We start from the raw sequence: 20,654 nt of genomic DNA on the forward strand, positions 1-20,654 counted from the left end.
CACTACACTGTGAATTAGTAGTGCATGTCAAGAAGGTCCTTTCATATTAAATCAGAATTATTTTAGAATTCATTTATACTAACCGGTAGAGGTCTGTCATAATAATGTTGACCTATGATATTAATAATAGTAATTATTATGTTGTATCATAGGAAGTGTAGGATCCCGGTGTTGCTTGCATTAAAGGGCAATTAAAAATTAATTTATTATTATTATTATTATTATTAGACACGTGTGTTAGCACTTTTATAGAGAGGAGGTGAAATTGTGAGGGATAGGATTCCGGCTCAGGTCGGGTCAACTCGGCCTTACACGAGTCTATAATCCGGAAGTGCGGTTTTGTGTAGTCAAATGAAAAATGCCGTCATCAGAGGAGGCAGCCTGTGGTGGACACAGCTGGAATATGAGAAACTGAACCAGGGCAGAGGACGGGACTTCTCACTGCTAAGCGTCACTGTGGACACACATGCCGGTGGAATTGTAAACGTTTTGCAGCGGAGCACACACCGTAGCCTGCTAATGCTAGCAGGCTACTGGTGTCGGTTAAAAGAGCAGAGCTGGGAAAATAACGTGAGCCAGAGCTGGAGGTGCAGGCGTTAGTGGAGCCGCTGTATACCCACACGGAGATGTGCAGTGATTGTGATGCCGAGGGAAATGTGAGGGTGGCTCCACTAGCTAACGTTAGCTAGCTAGCCAGTCAGCCGCCCGTCAGCGCTGCAGCCTGGTGCGACTCCCGTGTCCTTTGGAGATGCACGCCGCGCCGACGCGTTCAGACCGGCGTGAGAGAGGTGAGTGGGACTGGCCTCAGCTGCTACATCCACGTCCCCGCTCGGGACGGCAAAGCTTCACTGCTGCTGCTCGGCGTTAGCCAGCTAGCTATCAGCTGGCTATTAAAACACTCTGCAAGTCCCTGATGCTCTGAGATGATTGTAGAGGTGATAAAGACCTGGCTGCAACACCCATTGTGTTCTGTGTTTTAACTCAGCTAGCCGAGAGTTTGATGTCAGCTAACATAAACACCTTCAAAGAAGAAGTATGTGAAGCGTAACAGCTGGGCTTCATCTCGACAGCCAGACACCTGCTGTTCGCATCAGCGTAAAGTAAATGATATTTAATGTTAGCAAACCAAGAGGCGTCGCCTCTCGGTCCCGATTGCGTGTCCACAGTGCGGTCCTGTGGAGCGTCAGCCGGACGGTACACTGTGTGTACACTGTGGGTCCGTGCCGCAGGCTCCTCTGAATGATCCTACCAGTCAGCTCCACGTTGTCTGACGGAGGAAGGAGGGGGTTAAAGAAGAATAGAGTTTCAGCTGGTACAGTCTGTGAGAGGAGCAACAGTTCCCTCCCTCTGCCCACCATCTCTCCCTGTCCACAGTCAGCTCCTCTTGTCCACGAAGCTTAACTCACTACAGCGTTGAAGGGGAGGCATGACGGGTTCGTAAGCCGATCCGAGTTCAGGTACGGTCAGTTTGACCCTTTATATCCCTTAGCTCTAAAGTTCGCTTCTTGTTCGGCTCATAGTCTCTTTAGACTTCTGGTTTCCGTCTGGCCCGACTCTTCCCTAAGGACGTGAAGTATCCTGACTCACTTTTCCTCGTGTTTTTACGTGTCTACATTAGTTGAGCTGTTGTTACTGTGTAGTTTTTTGTGTTTTCAAGGTACACGCAGTACCTTAGTAACTTTATCAAAACAGATTAGCAACATATACAGTTAGTTACCACTTTAATAGGTACACCGCTAAAACCAGTGCAGCCTAATACAACAGTCCTGCACTGAATCCAATCTACATGAAGGTTGCCTCACAGAAGATTAACACTAGAACCTTCATTAAAGTCGGATTTACTGATGATCCATGTATTAGACTGTTACAGGTTCTAGCCAGGTGTACCTAATAAACTGTCGCCTGGGTGTATACTATGGAGGAGGTAGACTCATCCTTGAAAACATCTAGCCTGTGAAGAACACCTTTTACATTTTTTATCCAGATACATTTTATGAGATTTTTTTGTGGTTGGAGCAGAGCAGATGGTTTGTTGATTGATCAGCTATTGATAGATAAATTAAAATAATATCAGTCGGCTGATAAATTGTCTTCTAGCCATTTTCCAAAAAAAAAAATTTGTTCCAGCTTCGCAAATGTGCAGATTTGCTGCTTTCTTTTGCCTCATGTGACAGTTTTGACATTTGATTATTTCACAAAACTGTTTTATGGCATTTTTATAGACCAGATGATTCATGAATAATCAGTAGATCCATCAATGATCAGAATTATAGTTAGTTGCATAAAAAAAAAGAAAAGAAAAAAGAAATCTCCATGGCCTGATGTGATCTTGCATTAAATCGTTTTTAAAGAATAAAAGTGGATACAGGTGATTGAAATTAATTGTGTGTTGGATGATGGAGTTTTTAAAAACATCTGGTGATTTTTATCTTTTCATGACAAAAGATTGTTTCAAATTACATGTCAAAGATGAAACAAGAAAAAGTTAGAAAATGTAAAATAGTAAAAACAAGAGCTGGAACCATGAGTTAATTGATGGGTCAGTCCAGCTAAAAATGTTGTGTAAATATGAAGATTTGCTGTATTCAACCTGAGTATCTTTGGGTGGGGTTTGGTTGATAGGACAAAACAATCAGTCTGATGTTGTCACTTTAGGCTGTGAGTACTTGTGATTGACAGATTCACAATTTTCTGGTGTTTCATAGATTTAATGATTGATTGGGGGGGGGGACGTTTTTTATGTTTTATTTGTTAGCTGCAGCCGCAGTAAAAACTGCACTTGACTTTAAAAAATGTGTGTGAGGACAGTCTAAGGCCAGTTGTAAATGTTTCTCTTATTATGTCTGTAAATTTGGACTTATTTTTTTAATGTCATACAAGACAAAACTGAGAACCCTGTACACGTGTTTACAACCCATTCTTACAGTTTTTTCATCATCTTGAAAATCCTTTTTGTTACTGACACAAAAAAGTAGTTCCAGCATGAAAACAGCTGTGTGCTGTAGTGTGTTAGACCTCGCCCCTGACCGCAACCTTTTGTAAAAACATATGACTGCTCTATAAAGTTTGTCAGGTGATGGTGACAATAAGACCAACAGGTCTGATATGTTAATGTTTGTCCTGTCCCGGAGCGGTGAAGCACAGTACAGAGAGCCACTACTAATCAGAGCATCTGCTCCTTGTAGTCAAACATCTATCCTTACAAGATTATTGTGGGCCTATATTTATCAGCACTAATTGGTTTAGGCTTTTCTAATTCTGAGGAGCTTCCTTCATCCCTCCTTCGGTTTACGATGACAAAGTAAACCTTTTCTGTCGCATACACACTGTCGACACTCTGCCGTAGTTTTGTTTGACCGGAGCGCTCTGTGTAAGCACTTCAGCTTTGGTCCTGGAGCCTTTCTGTCCATGGGAAGCTGAACTTTGACTGCACAGCAAAATCTCAGGTATTGACAGGCATTTCAACAGAGGGCTAATTTAAAGGGTCTGTTCAGCCAAATTATATAAAAAAGTGGTAGAGAACAGTGATCCAGCTCTGAGTCTTTTTGTGTGTTTAGTGCAGTCCTAGTCTCTCTACCACAGTGAGTCGAGTCCGAATGTACACGAGGTTCCAGGGACAAGTCAGATGTCGTCAAGAGGTGCAGATGATACTAAATGTAAACATGAGTATGTGAACGAAATACTTACTAAGGGATTAGTGATGACGCCAGAGTCTGTGTTAACTGTAGAGTCTGTAGGTGTTCAGTCCATAACAGTAGCCTTTGATTGCGTCAAGATCACTCACCTGATCTGATGAACGTGACGCAGTTTGATTGTTCAGTCATGTAGAACTCATCTGCTTCACAGTGGCTGTGTATGAGACACCTATCACGAGGTTTCATTTACACCAGGGACGCATGTTAAAATTTTGGGCCGATAATAAATGTGAATTGGACGTGTCAGCTACTTAAACCATGATGGACCCAGCCTGTTCCATGTGTTAAGAGTGAGAGAGTAGCTAAAGTGTTATTATCCATCTTAAAGTAGGTTTTAGTGCAGAGCCACAGATCACCTGAAGTCCACCTCACTCTGATGTTCACACTCCACCAGATCTCTGAACAGCTGATGGTCTGAGGCAGCGGTTGAAAAGCCTTTGTTTGTGGCATGTTGCTTTTTTTTCTTAGAAAGGTTCCAAACTGATTAAAATGACCTGAAGTATCTCAGCAGCAGCAGCCATGATGAGAGCTGGTCCAATTCTCTAGATGATAAGGAAAGAAGCCTCAGTGCTTCCTATCTTATCTCAGAGGAAACAGTGGACCTTCCTTTGCAAAAGGAAAGGAGAAAATGCCGTTCCACAGTTCTTTGCCACAGCAACATTTAAAACGAGGCATGCTTGTAGTTTCACCTCATTTGACCCACATAAATGTAGAAACATCAGAGCAGCTGTTTTATGTTTGTGACACGATCCAACACTTCATGAAATCCTTGTCTAATTGTCTGAGCTCCAAATCCATAAATATAGATTCATTCTCTTTATAGTCCAGTTAGGAGTCATCATGAAGAATATCCTCATTTTTATCATCATTATAATAACCTATACATAAATGTTGGTCTCAAAACCCGGCTCACTTCTGTACAAAAAAGTCAAAAGTCTATAAAGCCTACGAATGTCTGAATAAAATTAATTCTGGCCCCTACTCAGTTGCTTATTTTTATTGAATTATTATCTTAATGAATCCAATTTTTCTACTTGTTCCTTCATGTTATCTTATTTCAACATTTTCAATCCTGTTTGTTTTGTGTATGTGGTGAGGTAAGGAGGATTTATTGTCTATGTTATAGATGGTTTAAAAAAAAAAAAAAAAAAAAAAAGCCTACTGTAAGTGCAGTTTGATTCTCTCTGTAGCGTAGTTGTCTTTTCCTAAGTCCTTATGAATTCTCTTTCACATCTGTCCTTGACCTCATGACATTTTCCATCAAGGTCAAAGGAAAAGTGGTTAGGAAATAAGATTATTTTTGACTTTATGACTGCAGCCGGACTATTACATCCAGGATCTCATTCAAATGTAACATTTTTCTCCTATTTTTCTTTTCCCTTTTCTGTGTGGATTGCTGCATACATTAACAAGTCAGTCGGAACTGTTGTAATGTTCTAAGGAAAAAAATGAAAGTGGTACTCCCCTCTTCTTAGAATCCTCAGGATCCATGCAGCTCGACCTGGACAGGTCAGGCCGCCCAGGTAGATAAAATCACTCGGTTTTAGTCTAGGTAAATCTGACAGTAGACCTTTACCTCACTCTTCAAACTAACTTATTTTCGGTCTCCGAGTTGCAGAAGGCATCAAGCACATTGTCGCTACAGAATATAACCTCACACTCTTCCCCCTTAAACTGCAGGAGTCCCTGTGCGCACATCGGCCACACGCTGCATGTCCAACCACCACAAGTAAATTCTCAATCTGTGGGAAACACCGCAGTGAGGATGAATGAAGCCGTGAAGTGCATAGCAGGAAGGCTATCTTCAATGTGTGACTTCTTTGCTCACATGAGTTGCTCAGTCAGACTGATCACATGGAGATCAGCAGGACGTCCTGTCAGCCCCTCCGGGCATCTCAGATAAAGTGACTGTTCAGGGTAACACGCCTCCAGAAATATTTTGTCACTCCACTTCTGAAGAGTAAAACAACACTGCTGCTGCCTGATAACATCATGGGTTTTTGGATTTGGTCTCTGCAAAAGAAAAAATGTCATGTTCAAACCTGACAGGACCATTAACATAAAGAGCTGAAGTGCGTTCTGTTCTGTTACACTGTCATGTGTGCTACTGAGTATTGTGTTACCATTGCAGATATGATACCTAAGTTTTGATATCGTACAGAAAGGTACTTTTTTGAGCCCTTGTTAGTAATAGGAACCAAATATTAAATGTTTAAGAACTACAAGCATTCAGAAAGACCCCTTCACTTTTTTCCACATTTTTCCCCAAATCACAGGTTTGTTTTGTCAAACCCAAGAAGACTCAAGGCTGTGTTCACTGCTGTCTGAAGTGTCTGAATACTTAAGTCAATGTGATATTTCAGTTTTTCCTTTTCTAATTCTAAAATTCTGTTTTCACTTTGTCTTTATGGGGAATAGACTGTAGACTGATGAGGGAAAAAATAAATTTAAACAGTTTTAGTATAGAACTGAAAAAAGTGAAGGGGTCTGAAAACTTTCTGGGCTTTGTTTTACAAGTCTTTGTTCCTGCTCCATTATTTAAAGTTCAGATAAGCTGCATTTATTCTGCTGATTATTTGTTTTCCTGTTGTTTTCAGGATGATGGCTTAAGGATAACACACCAGCAGTCACATTCCCTGAACCCAACGTGACCCCGTTTTCACCCTTTTTTTTTTTTTTTTTTTTTTTTAAACTTTCATCTGACCTTGCAACCTCCCTTTGCTGAACTTCAAGTCCTGTCTCGGCTCATTGCCCCATCTCTTTAGGATTTTATGGAATGCACGAAATCCACTGTAGGATCAGGTAAATTCATTTTAGAATTGACAGTCCTCCCCCTGATACCTTCCTTGCCAAAAGACAGGATGATCTCAAATCTGAAGTAACTACAATGTGACTGGATATAAACTTCCTGCCCATCTGAGATTGCCACATCAGTCTGTAGGGTTCTCACTCTGGTTCCATCACTTGTTACCTTCCCTACTGCAGACTTTTTCACAACCCCATCCCTTTTCTAGTGTCATTGGGCCATGGTTCGCAAGAAAGGTTCTCTTATACTATGTGGTGCTTTCCTGTTTGTTGCCTGGAATGCTTTGCTTCTACTTTATCTTTGGGGTCGTCCTCCCATCGGCCGCCTCGGAGAAGGTGGTGGAGCCGAACCAGGAGGAAAGGAGGAGTGGGGTGTGGGCAAAAGGAAAGGAGGCCAGGTCAACTTGGCTGGCGAGGTGATCCGACTGGCGGAGGAGGTCGAAGTTCAACTTGAGACCCAGAAAAAGCTACTGAAGCAGATTGAAAGTCACAGGGCAGTGTGGGTTCGGCAGAAAGATGTTGGGAAAAGAGAAACCGATGACACAAAAAAAGTCAAGGAAGAAGTTGTCCACCAGACATCAAAGCCTCTACTTCCTGTCAAAGACAGTGTGGATGACAGGGCCCAAACCGAAGTACAACATACAACGCAGAAGCCTGGTCACACAGTAGCTCCGGACTCTAAGTTAAAACAGGACCAGGCCATTGAAATAAAGGAAGAGATTGCTGATAAGGATAATTTGGCAACTTCAGTTGCCAGTCCAGATGTCATCATTCCCATTCTAGTTATTGCTTGTGACCGAGTGACAGTAAAACGAAGCCTTGACAGACTGATACAGTACCGCCCTTCTCCGCAACTATATCCAATCATCGTCAGCCAGGACTGTGGCCATGCCGAGACTGCTCGTGTGATTGGTTCATATGGAGATCAAGTGACACACATAAGCCAGCCGGACCTATCGGACATCAGAGTCCGGCCAGAGCACAGGAAGTTCCAGGGATATTACAAAATTGCCCGACATTACCGTTGGGCTCTCAACCAAGTGTTCAACACTCTCTCCCACTCTACTGTAGTCATCGTGGAGGATGACCTGGAGGTGAGTGCTCTCAGACTTCTACCTCATTGTCCTACCATAACTATGCATTACAATAGGCATTATCATCCCTGATTACACGCTTTGTGTGAGGCATGCTGCCTTTATTGGATAATTTTTCAGTAGAAGCACATAGAAGGGGAGAGAAAGGAGGACTTAAATATAATATGGGTCCTCAGATGAACTTGAACCAAACTCAAGGCAGCAATGCAATGTTAGTACTGTGTCTTAGACCCCCAGGGTACCCATGTAGGTAAGTCTGGTTTGACTGGTTTTCTGATTGGTTTGGGATGTGCTCAGTGTGTCTTAAATAACCAGTGTATGTATTGTCTTATTTATGTCTTTGGCTTTGCCATCGATAGCAGTGACAAACGATTTAGTTGTCTTGGGTATTTTAATGGATTAGGTGCCTGTGGTTTGTTGGTCCATGCCTTCTCTCATGTGTATTTGTTTTTATAAAAACTCAACATTATTAGTAATGTCTTCTCCTCTTTATACCTTATCTAGAAATAGGACAAATATCATTCACTCTACTGCCCATGTAGTGGCTCATGGTTTACCTGAAGAGTCTTGGCTGCCTGACTACTCCTACTAGTGTGTATGATGTGTCCAGTGGTTGTTATAAGTATGCAGTGTCTTCAGTGGAGTTTCACTGCCTGCCATCCTCAAGTGTAGAGAGAAGTAGACAAGTTGAGGTACAGACAGTGGTGAGAAAGAAGCAAATGGCTAAGCAATGACAACAAGCACTCAAAATCTTCGTTCATGTCAGAAGGCAGAGAAATGGATAAGGTCAACAAGTTCAAAAGTGGACACGGCAAGTACTGTAGTGGACACACCACTGGCTACAGGTGAGGAGCTTAACACAGATATTAGATTCATATCCATCTTTTCACGTTAAGTATCAGAAAGAAAAGACCTAACAGTTCCTCTGTCTGGCAGGTTTGAGGAGGTTGTGTAGCCTTTCCATGGTCAAAGTGTAATTACAGTGAAATGTGGGTTAATGATGACTTGAGCTGGTTCCACAGGTTCCACATTTGTCTCAAGTATTCACTGAAGACTATTTCCTCAAAATGTGCTGCAGCAGCTTATTCAGACTGTGACCGACTCTACACAGCACCCATTTTAGAGTGTTGTCACAAAGCCCAGACTGGATGCCAGTCAGAACTATTGCACAGCACAGCATATATATATATATATATATATATATATATATATATATATAATTTTAACTGCAGAGGGTTGTGTGTGTGTGTGTGTGTTTTGGATCACAGCAGAACAATAACTGCTACTTGGGAGAGAGAACAAATATCAGATATTGATAATCTGAACTGCTGTAATTCTGGCAGGTTTAACTGATGATTGGATTATATATGCCGGCACTGAACAGAGAAGTTGTTGATGAATCTGTAAAATGTCTCCCAGCTGCCAGAGGAGGATAAAAAAAAAAACATCAGAGTGAAATTTGGTTGGTACAAAAACTGCTTCAGCAGCAGGAAATAAGTTACAGGAAATTAAAAGTAATTTTGACTTGAACCAGGAGCTTGAGGGAGAAACTGTGCCCTGTAAATCAGCAATTATTTTGCCAGTGAGCAGGGAAAATCTGGGTTCACTTATGTAACTGTTCTTCACTGGTTTCCTCTCTTTTTCATTACTGATAACTCAGAGACTAACTCTCTGTTTGTTTGGCTAATCTCTCTTTGAGTTGACAGAAGTAAAGTTCATTTAACCACCAGTGGGGCCATCATGTAGACTTAATATGTGCAGTTGACTATTCTGTAAAACTTCATTGTTTAAATTGTTTAAATGCACAAATTTCCTTTTTGGAGTATTTTTCATGCACTTTTTTTTTTGACTGTACCGAGATACAGGAAATGGGGGGTGACGTGCAACAAATGTCCCTGGCTGGACTTCAACCAGGGACATTGCAATGACATGGCTAATGTTTTAATCCCCTCTTCCACTTGAACACCCATTTGAAGAAGTGTTGTTTAGGGGAGTTTTTCCTTCTCTGAACTAAGAGTTTAAAATCAATTCAATTTTTATTTGTATGGTACCAAACCATAACATACATTATCTCAAGGTGCTTTACAGGGTCAGGTCAAGACCTGACAATATTATAGAGTGAAACCCCACAGTTCCCACAGTGAGCAACACCTGGAAGAAACCTCCAACAGAACCAGACTCAGGGTCTGTGACTGTCTGCCTCAGTTGATTAAAGATTGAAGCCCAGCAACATAAAAAAATTAAATAAAATGTCACAAAAACAACATAGAAGTCCAAAGAATACAAATTTATTCAGCATAACTTTTTAGTAGAAGTTTTTTTTCTCCTGTTCCAACCCATTAATCATCTCACCACCCTTTTTGAAGGAGCCTGACCCCTTGGTTGGGAACCATGGGACTTAAACTAAAGTTGCCACACCTCGAGCAGGTACAACAGTCTAATGATGTGATGTTATTTGCAGAGTGAGTACTTTTACTTTTGGTGCTTTAAATACATTTGACTGATAATACTTCTGTAATTCTACTTAAGTATGATTTACATGCAGGCCGTAAGTAATTGTTGAAATGGAGCCATCATTAATGTTTTTAGTTCCTATTCAAAAGTCAAGAATAGCAAGAATATTAATATTCAGGTTAGTAAGGAGGACATGACAGAAAAGAGCATGGAAACCACAGAGCTCACAGTCAACATTTTCTTTTTCCTTTGCTCAACAAAAAGCTATAATCACAACTGAGTAAGCAGATGGATGCTGCTGTCAGCCAGTGATTGGCTGACTGACCTGTTGTTACAGAGCTCCAGAGAGAAGCCTGAGAGAGGAGATGTAAAACTACACTGAGATGGTTTTTCGTTCTTAAAACCATGAATATATCTTCTGATGGAGATCAACACTTCAGATAAAACACAGGAAAAGTGTAAAATATGGGAGCTTTAAAATTATAATCTGTATCACAACTTGGGTTTTGTAGTTTTACCCATCATTGTATCAAAAATGATAACTTACACTCACATGAGGAGTCATACAGTCTAACAGGTTGGAAACAAACCTCCAGTTTGGTCAAGAGCCATGGCGCCGCGGATAGCTGCCTCGGTGTTTTGGTGCGCATTTTTTTGCCTTATTTTCTTTGTAAATCCAGTTTTCTGCCTTGGTTTCCGGAGCTCTTTCACCAGAGAAGAGCTCATTAATATCAGAGAAACAACTCCAGTGGATTTTTTTCCTACTTTTCTCGACTCACCTGTGGAATTATTGGACATTTTGGTCAGAGGTGCACTGACCGTTGCTCTCGCAGTGAAACGCCGGAGGAGAGGAAAACGTGCCGGTGCGCTTGCGCGTCTCCGCCGGCACGGACTCCGCACACCTCTCCCAGGTATCTTTCTCTCCAACGTCCGTTCACTGCCCAACAAACTGGATGAACTTCAGCTACTGGTGCAGAAGAACAGAGACTTTTCCTCATCTGCCGTCCTGTGCTTCACGGAGACGTGGCTGTGTGGATCGATTCCGGACTCTGCGCTGGAGCTGGCCGGCTTCCAACTCTTCAGAGCGGATCGCGACACAGAGCTGTCCGGCAAAACGAAAGGTGGAGGAATCTGCTTTTATGCTAACAGTGGCTGGTGCAGAGACGTGACAGTGATCCTGCAGCACTGTTCTCCTGACCTGGAGACTTTCATCATAAACTGCAGGCCCTTCTACTCCCCCGTGAGTTCACCTCATTCATCCTGGTCAGTGTTTACATCCCACCACAGGCCACAGCAGATACTGTGTGTGGAGCGGACCAACCCGGACTCCGTAGTTATTGTCCTTGGTGACTTTAATAAAGGTAACCTCAACCACGAACTGCCCAAATACAGACAGTTTGTTAATTGTCCGACCAGAGAGGGGAACACTCTGGACCACTGTTACACCACAATCAGTGGTGCTTATCACGCCGTCCCCCGGGCTGCACTGGGCCACTCTGACCATGTCATGGTCCACCTGATTCCCACATACAGGCAGAAACTAAAACTGTGTAAACCTGTTGTGAAGACATCGAAGCAGTGGAGCAGTGAAGCCATAGAGGATCTGCGGGCATGTTTGGACTGCACTGACTGGGAAGTGTTCAGGACTGCTTCCAACAGTGTGGATGAGTTCACAGAGGCTGTGACGTCATACATCAGCTTCTGTGAGGACTGCTGTATCCCATCACGTACCAGGGTGAGTTATAACAACGACAAACCCTGGTTCACAGCTAAGCTCAGTCAGCTCAGGAGGCAAAAGGAGGAAGCTTTCAGGAGTGGGGACAGGGACAGGTTTAAAGAGTCCAAGTACAGGTTTAGCAAAGCGGTGAGAGAAGCTAAACGACTGTACTCTGAGAAACTTCAGCTCCAGTTCTCAGCCAATGACTCTGCTTCTGTCTGGAAAGGGCTCAGAAAGATCACAAACTACAAACCTAAACCCCCCCACTCCACTAACGACTTCCGTCTGGCCAACGATCTGAATGAGTTCTACTGCCGCTTTGAAAGACAATGGGACAAGCCTGATACTAACCTCCACATCAGAGCCACATCAGAACCCCCCTCCTCCCCTACCAAAGGAACATCTCTCTCTATCCTGGAGAGAGATGTCAACAGGCTTTTTAAGAAGCAGAACCCCCGCAAAGCAGCCGGTCCTGACTCTGTCTCTCCATCATCCCTGAAGCACTGTGCTGATCAGCTGTCTCCAGTGTTCACGGACATCTTCAACACCTCACTGGAGACCTGCCACGTGCCAGCCTGCTTCAAATCCTCCACCATCATCCCTGTCCCCAAAAAACCAAGGCCCACAGGTCTAAATGACTACAGACCCATTGCCCTGACCTCTGTGGTCATGAAATCATTTGAGCGCCTTGTCCTGTCCCATCTCAAATCCATCACTGACCCACTCCTGGACCCCCTGCAGTTCGCCTACAGAGCCAACAGGTCTGTAGATGACGCCGTCAACATGGCTCTCCACTTCATCCTCCAGCACCTGGACTCCTCAGGGACCTATGCCAGGATCCTGTTTGTGGACTTCAGCTCTGCCTTCAACACCATCATCCCGGCTCTGCTGCAGGACAAGCTCTCCCAGCTGAGCGTGCCTGACTCCACCTGCAGGTGGATCACCGACTTCCTGTCTGACAGGAGGCAGCACGTGAAGCTAGGAAAGCACGTGTCTGACTCCCAGACCATCAGCACTGGATCCCCACAAGGCTGCGTTCTTTCTCCTCTGCTCTTCTCCCTGTACACCAACACCTGCACCTCCAGCCATCAGTCTGTCAAGCTCCTGAAGTTTGCAGACGACACCACTCTCATTGGACTCATCTCTGATGGCGATGAGTCTGCCTACAGGTGGGAGACTGACCGTCTGGTGACCTGGTGCAGGCAGAACAACCTAGAGCTAAACGCTCTGAAGACAGTGGAAATGATAGTGGACTTCAGGAAGAGCCCAGCCCCACCCACCCCCATCTCCCTGTGTGACTCCCCCGTGGCTACCGTGGAGCATTTTCGCTTCTTGGGAACCACCATCACACAGGATCTCAAATGGGAGCTAAACATCAGCTCCCTCATCAAAAAAGCTCAGCAGAGGATGTATTTCCTGAGGCAATTGAAGAAGTTCAACCTGCCAAGGACTATGATGGTGAACTTCTACACCTCCATCATTGAGTCCATCCTCACCTCCTCCATCACCATCTGGTACGCTGCTGCCACGGAGAGGGACAATAACAGACTGCAGCGTATCATCCACTCTGCTGAGAAGGTGATTGGCTGCAATCTTCCGTCCCTCCAGGACCTGTACACCTCAAGGACTCTGAGGCGTGCAGGGAAGATTGTAGCTGACTCCTCCCACCCTGGACACAAACTCTTTGTGACACTCCCCTCTGGCAGGAGGCTGCGGTCCTTCAGGACCAAAACCTCTCGCCACAAAAATAGCTTCTTCCCATCTGCTATTAGCCTTATCAACAAGGCTAGAGAGCCCCACTGTTGCTGATCAATTGCACCAATCACCAGAAAAAAATCCTTGTATGTGAAAACATACTTGGCAATAAAACTGATTCTGATTCTGAAGAGACGACCCAAAGCTGCTTCAGCTTTGACTTGCACTCTGCTTAGTGCAGGCAGGCAGGCAGGCAGGCAGGCAGGCAGGCAGGCAGGCAGGCAGGCAGGCATCATGATCCACTGTCTCTGTCTGAAGTGTTGAACAGTGTGATGACAGTGGGAACAGGATTTCCTGAACCTCTCAGTCCTGCAGCAGAGAGATGAGACATTGGCTGCTGCTGTAGCAGCTTCTCTGGTCTGAAGGATGTTGTGGAGAGGGTCCATGATGGCTGCTTCTTACAGTGCATGTGTCTGTCCCCAACAGTTCTGAGGGAATCCAGACTCCTGCCAGTCACAGACCCAGACACAGACCCAGACACTTTGAACTAGTTTGTCCGATCTCCTTGTATTCTTGTCTGACATGCTGCTGCCCCAGCAGACTGCTACCTAGAAGAGGACTCTCTCCATCACTGACTGATAAAACATGTTGTGTACATTGCTGTGTTTCCATCTCAGCTTTTAACTTATTATTATTATTATTATCATCATCATCACTGGTAGAAACGATTATGAAAAAATGTAGGGATGGATTTCATGAAGATTTTACAACTTCTTTTACTGATACTGCTTATCAGTACTTTTTTGTTACTTTGTACGAGGTAAACAAAAAACAAATCAAGAACAGAATTAACATTGATTTATTTTATCATGTTCTCAATTATCATTCTTGAGTAGCAAACTTCAACAGCATTGTTAGAACAAATCACTAGTATAGACTGATTTTGTAATGTGGAAATGTAAAACAAATGTCTTACACAATAATTTGCTACAGGTCTTTTTCTTTGTCAGTACTTTTACTGTGCAGTAGTTTACCAGCAGCCCCCACATCACTAAATCAGCCCCCAGTGCTCTGAGTGATTTGAAACTGAATTTCTGAATGACACCTAGAACAATCAGGTGGTTAATGGTTATTATCATTATTATTTATTTTTCATGAATGTTCCTATAATTTAGTTAACTCTGTGTGTGAGCTCCTGGCTGCTAGCATACAAGCTAGCGGGTTGTGGTACCCATCCTTAAAAATAAACTAAAATAAAGTGCAGTTGATATTTTAGCCCAAACTGACAGTGAAGAGGTGAAGTTGTCGAGAATGCTTTTCTTCTCCTATGTGGACTATCTCTGAAGCAGCAGTATCTCACCACTGTGCATCTCTCCTCTCATTTAGGTGGCACCGGACTTCTTTGAGTATTTCCGAGCTCTGTACCCGATCTTGCGCTCAGACCCCACCCTGTGGTGTGTTTCTGCTTGGAACGATAACGGCAGAGACGCATTGGTGGATCCGTCCAAGGCTGAGCTCCTCTACAGAACAGACTTCTTCCCCGGTCTTGGCTGGATGCTTCTTAAGGAGATGTGGGACGAACTGGAACCCAAATGGCCCTTGGCCTTCTGGGATGACTGGATGCGTCAACCAGAGCAGCGCAAGGACCGCTCCTGCATCCGGCCCGAAATCTCACGGACTATCACTTTTGGCCGAAAAGGCGTGAGTTTAGGTCAATTCTTTGACCAGTACCTTCGTTATATTAAGCTAAACACTCAATTTGTGCCTTTTACTAAACAGAATTTGTCTTATTTGCTAAAAGAGAAATATGATGAAAAGTTTATCAAAGAGGTTTACAGCGCACCACTGGTGAAAATTGAGGAACTGCAACAAGGGGGCAGCTTAAGAGGCCCTGGACCATACAGGGTGCAGTACTCCACCCGGGACAGTTTTAAAGTCTTTGCTCGAAATTTGGGGGTGATGGACGACTTGAAATCTGGAGTTCCTCGTACAGGTTACAGGGGTGTAGTCAGTTTCCTGTATCGAGGCCGAAGGGTGTTCTTGGCGCCGCCAGAGGGATGGATGCAGTATGACATCAGCTGGAGCTGAGAGACTGATTCAGAAAGTACAATGTAAATGGGGTTGAAGAGGGGAGAGAGCCTTACTCAGAGGAACACCCTCTCAAACCAAAGAATATCAGCAGTTGCAGTGGTTTGTGAAGGAATTAAAGCAGCACAGACGGGGCTGCACATCGATGGAGCTGTGAGATCAAGTGTTGCCCCAGACCTGTCGGTAGGGAAGCTTCTAAAATAGGGTGCTCATTTGGGATCAGTAAATTCAGGGCCATGTAGACTTCACATCTTTAATCTTGTAGGAAAGGAAAAATTCCACCCTTAAACACTGTTTCGAAACAGCTCCTGGCGACGTGCCTTGCTTTCTGGGCCCCTTTTTGTTTGATGTGTTATTTTATTCCTGTGAGTATTGGCCAAATGTAGACGTAACATCACATTGTTGTTGTTTGCAGCAGCTATAAGTGGAGGTTGGTAGGTATGTTTCTGTGTCAGTGATAACACAGCAGAGACCACACACAAACAGAGTGACTATCTGAGAGATCTTGGGTCATCATCTTTTTTTTTTTTTACTTTTAAGTTTTTCAAAAATGTTTTGAAATTGATGCAACTCTTCAGATCATGTTTCTGTTCAAGCCTATAAAACTAATCAGAAGCAGAACTGTGTGCAAAGGAAAATGAAAAGCTTCTACTGCAGTGTCTTTTAGTTGGTAAACAAAGGCCATATCCCGCACTGAACAGAGTCATCATAGTCATGTCCCTGATGGTTATCGTTAAAGACGAAAGGCTTCTTCATCAGTGACACAGAGAGAAGGAATTGCAATAGAAGCAGAGGAACTAACTTCCCAAGCTGCAGTTGATCCAGGACCAACAAACTCAGTATCATTGTCTGACATTTCTGTCACAGAGTCGCTCATATAACCTGTTACGGGAAGAAGCTTGGCATACTCACCAGACTGTAGAAAACCTGTAGGGTGGGGCACCCGATGGCAGGTGGATGCAAAATAATCAGCAAGATGATTTGGTCTGACCAAAAACGGTCTCTTCCACTGAAGTCAGTACAAACTGACTGGAGTGCTGAAAACTACAGAAAGGAGACAGTTCTGTTCTGTGCTGCTGCTGTAATATATCTTCTGTCTAGCAGTGGCAGCACTGAGTGCAAGGAAGACATCCTGCACCGTGATTTATACTGACTGAAACAGAAGAGACCTTACAGGTTGCTTAGAAGATTACCTACCATCAAGGTGAGTATTTTTCACCCTATGACAAATGTCATGAGCTACTCAGTGACTGAGATGTCTGAGTCTCAGGAGATAACGGCAGGATTGATATGGTCCTGAATCGGGTCTATATCTACATTAGCTTTACAACACCAGCCCCCAGTTGCACAAAACAGCTTTGAGATTTTCATTCAAGTCAGAGTTAAAAATAAAAATGGTTGCATACCCGTAAGCGTACTCCTTACGGTTCCCTTAAAATGTTCACCGAAGTATTTAAGGTTTTCTCCTTATTTTGGTCTTATACATAAGGAATCACTTAAAGTCAGTTCAGCTGCTGCTAAAAAGAGTGTTCTGCGACCAAGAAAACCCAATGGACACCCTTAATGGGGAGGAATTTATTTCACATTACAGATTTGACTGGATCACTACTTTCCACAGCTGTGCTCTTCAAACTGCTTTGCATTTAATGGTTGCTCTACAGTTGTATGCTACAGGGTGTTTCCAGTCAGTTATAGTCCACAGATCAGAGGTGTACCATGTCATTCACCATGTTTCAAACAGTCTTACCTGTTTGCTGAACACTGCAGTGAAGTTCCCATCAAAACAAGGGGAGGATGAGATGGCGGTGCACTTCTTTAACGTTGCTGGCTTCCCAAAAGTGTTGCAAGTGGCCAGCAAAGGGTCTTCTGAAAAATGCCTTGAAGTTTGTCCTTAACTAAGGAAACCTAAAGAGACTCTGTGACTTAAGTTGTTTTGTGCAACCAGCCCCAGATTTTTAGGGAGAACTGTTGTATCTCCACAGGGGACTAAGCTTTTATGGGAAAGGTGAAGATGCCAGAAAGCAAGAAGATCAAAACTGAATGATACTTCATAATAAAATAGTCCTGGGAATATTTTGTACAGGACAAGCAGCAGATGTGTAACAGTGTGGGAGGTTAAAGGGTGGAGTTTTTCTTGAATGATCAGCACTGGTGTTCGTAGATCAGGTTATGAACATGGCCTAGAAAGCAGTGTGATGACATGGCACAGCACTAAATCAATGCAGAGAGATGATCTCATGGAATTAAGGCCTCTGTATGCCTCAGATGAAGTAGGTCAGACTTATTTAAGTGTTACTACCTGTTCCCAAGGACCACACTCAGAAACGGGCAAAAAAAAAACTGCAGTCTTTGTAGTCTTGACACAGTTAATTGTATAAACGGGGATAAGTAAATATACATTTTCACAGTCTCTGCTCAAAGGCATTTCTGCTGTTGCACCTGGTTCATACACAAAGTGGACAGTAGTTGTGTGAAGAATAGAAAAAGGAAGCTCAAACCCACCCACTCATCCACACACCTGCCTAAACACAGTGCACAGTGGGTGTGATTGATGGCTCAACTGTCGAGGAAGGTTGCAGAAATTGTCAGACGCAGCTCAATTCAGATGTCAAAGGTTTTTAGACAACCTGACAAACACTATGTCTGCAGCATACTGAGGCCTTTATGTTTGATCTCTGGTGGTTGAAGAGAATCGCTTTGCTAAAGCAAATTGTACCACATTAATTCTCCAGCTCCCTTTTGCCCTCAGAGGGTCATGGATTTCTACATTTCCAGCACGCCTCTTTGTTTGGGTGAATGAACTTGGTGACTAAATATATTGAAGGAAATAATTAATATGAAGGATGAAAGAAACTGTAATGGTATGGCTATTTTGAAATTATTTAACTATCTAGAACTTGAAGGTCTAACAGGTTTGCCAAGCTGCGAATAAGATTCAGACATCACTGAGTCTGACATTTTACAGATGAAGCCCTGAAGCCCTGATATGGGGCAAGTCGTAATTACACGACATCCAAACCATGGTTTGGCCAGCTTAGGTTTGTTGAAAAACCATTGATTGTTTAATAGTTTTTGTTTGTTTCTGCAACAAGAAGGCTGAGAAATGGCTGAAGAAATGATTATCACTGTACTGTAATTAGCTTTGGGAGGTTATCCACAAGATTGATTGATTCCCATGTCTGTATGGTGACGTGTAAAACCACTGCCTGATGTGTTTATAACTTTAACACAGTATAAATAAAATCAACTATTTTGATATTTTTGTCCACATGCTGAAGGAGTCACTCTTTTTATTGACAACAGTAAGTCAGTTGTGCCATCTGCAGCACTGAGCAGGTTAACTTTAGCTTACTCTAAACCGAACCCTTGAAGATGGGACCAGTTCAAGAACACCTTGATCAAAGTGAAGAACAACACCGATTGAATCTCAGACTCCTGTCCTGTCCTGTTCTACAGAGTCTTCATCCAGTGGAAGGATTAAGGTGATCCGAAGTGTCCATATGCAGTTCTACTACCTCTGGAGTCCCTGCTCCAGTATTTTTGTAGTGGTTTACTCCGAGCTAACCATGATGCACATATGCTAACTGACTCATAGATGGGAGTTTGGTCATAGGCACCAGGGTGTCTTCAAACACTGATGGGCTGTAAATGCCACAGTCCATTATATCTTAGTCTGTTTCCATTTACACTCACCAAACACTTCATGAGGAACACCATGCTAATAGTGCTACCAATCACCTGTTCTGCCACACCCCAAAGAGGTTCTACTGGATCCAGGTCTGGAGACTGAACTGGACTCCCTGTCATGTGCCATTAGAAGATGGTGAACTGTGGCCATGAAGAGGTGAACATGATCAGCAACAATACTAAGACAGTGTGACATTCAGGCCATGATTGAGTGGTATCCTCACACCATTGCACCACCACCACCAGCCTGGACTGTTGGCACAAGGCAGGGTGGGTCCATGGAGTCAAACTCTGACCCTACCATCTGCTGCTTCAGCACAAATCCAGATCCATCAGACCAGATGGATACACCATTCCCTGCACATGAATTGGTGTTCATGGACAGAATGTGCAGTGAGACTGTGATCACCTCATCATTCTTTTGTGATTGCGTGGTTTTTTAGAGCAGCCAAGTTAAAGATACAGTGAAGTGAAAATGAGAAATATAGAGGAGACGCAGAATTTAACATCAAACTAAACAGACAACTTCACTGAGCTTCATTCATTATTATCATTATAAACTATAAACTATGCTGTAGAAGTGACATTTCCCTGTATTTACAGTTCCTGAGTGACATGCTAGCAGGTTAGCCTGGTTCCAGACATCTGAACCTCTCACCTCATTGCAGTAAGAACACCTGTGCTCAGGATACTGGTGTTCATCCTGCTGTTCAGTTACTTTTGAAGCAGCAGCTTTATTCACCACTTTTCCATCCATGGTGTCAAATTAAAATGATTCTTCAAATGTCTTCTCCAATGGTTTCCTTGATACTGAAACTAGAAGGTTTATGGCACAGCCTGTTGCACTTATACACTAAATCTTGAATTTAAACTGATCATTACAGAAGTATTTATTTCCTCACATTGAAATGGTAGTTTGAATTTGAAATAAGAAATGGCTGTAATGTAGACAGGGCAGGCTGGCGGAGATACCATGTATTTACAGTAAAATACTCATATTTGACAGTGAAGCAGTCACATGGCAAAGTCAAGAAGAGACTGTGTGGCCTGCAAACCGCTATGATCAGCACTTATCTCCGCTTCCTCTCCTCTCATCCTGTTAGATTTCTGCTCTACTTCCTGTTTCACAAACATTGTGAGGGCAGTTGTTTTACTACCACCAACACTTCTCCAGGATACAGCTGCTGATGCTCTACATACACCACCCTGCAGCCCCCATTTAGACCATCATCACATTGATTATCATGTGCCTATACAAGACAATGTGGAGAGACAGGAAATGAGGGGACAGAGAGAGGGGTAAGAGTCCAGCAGGAGGGAAATTGAATTGGGGACTTGCCTGCTTGTCCCGCCAGACGCCACTGATTTATTTATTTTGAGAGCCACGACAGAGCAGGGAGGGAATAAAGTATTGAGACA

General features: G+C 43.4%; 1 protein-coding gene across 1 annotated transcript; it reads left to right on the top strand.

The window, feature by feature from the left end:
* The first annotated feature begins 301 nt into the window (after positions 1 to 301).
* On the top strand, positions 302 to 18,816 carry mgat1b (alpha-1,3-mannosyl-glycoprotein 2-beta-N-acetylglucosaminyltransferase b). Its single transcript, XM_071501040.1, has 3 exons — positions 302 to 1,457; positions 6,293 to 7,594; positions 14,847 to 18,816. Exons 2-3 carry the CDS (start codon positions 6,722 to 6,724, stop codon positions 15,546 to 15,548), a joined length of 1,575 nt encoding a protein of 524 aa, XP_071357141.1. The 5' UTR covers positions 302 to 1,457; positions 6,293 to 6,721; the 3' UTR covers positions 15,549 to 18,816.
* Positions 18,817 to 20,654: the final 1,838 nt, after the last annotated feature.

The sequence above is a fragment of the Trachinotus anak genome, unplaced genomic scaffold, assembly GCF_046630095.1.
Source record: "Trachinotus anak isolate AG129_WGS33_773 ecotype Australia unplaced genomic scaffold, CSIRO_AGI_Tana_v1 ptg000016l, whole genome shotgun sequence".
NCBI lineage: Eukaryota > Metazoa > Chordata > Actinopteri > Carangiformes > Carangidae > Trachinotus > Trachinotus anak.

Excerpts from the sequence above, each read along its gene's own strand:
- mgat1b (XM_071501040.1), top strand. The coding sequence starts at position 6,722 with ATGGTTCGCAAGAAAGGTTCTCTTATACTATGTGGTGCTTTCCTGTTT. Across the intron at positions 7,595-14,846 it reads TCGTGGAGGATGACCTGGAG|GTGGCACCGGACTTCTTTGA; the intron begins GTGAGTGCTCTC and ends CCTCTCATTTAG.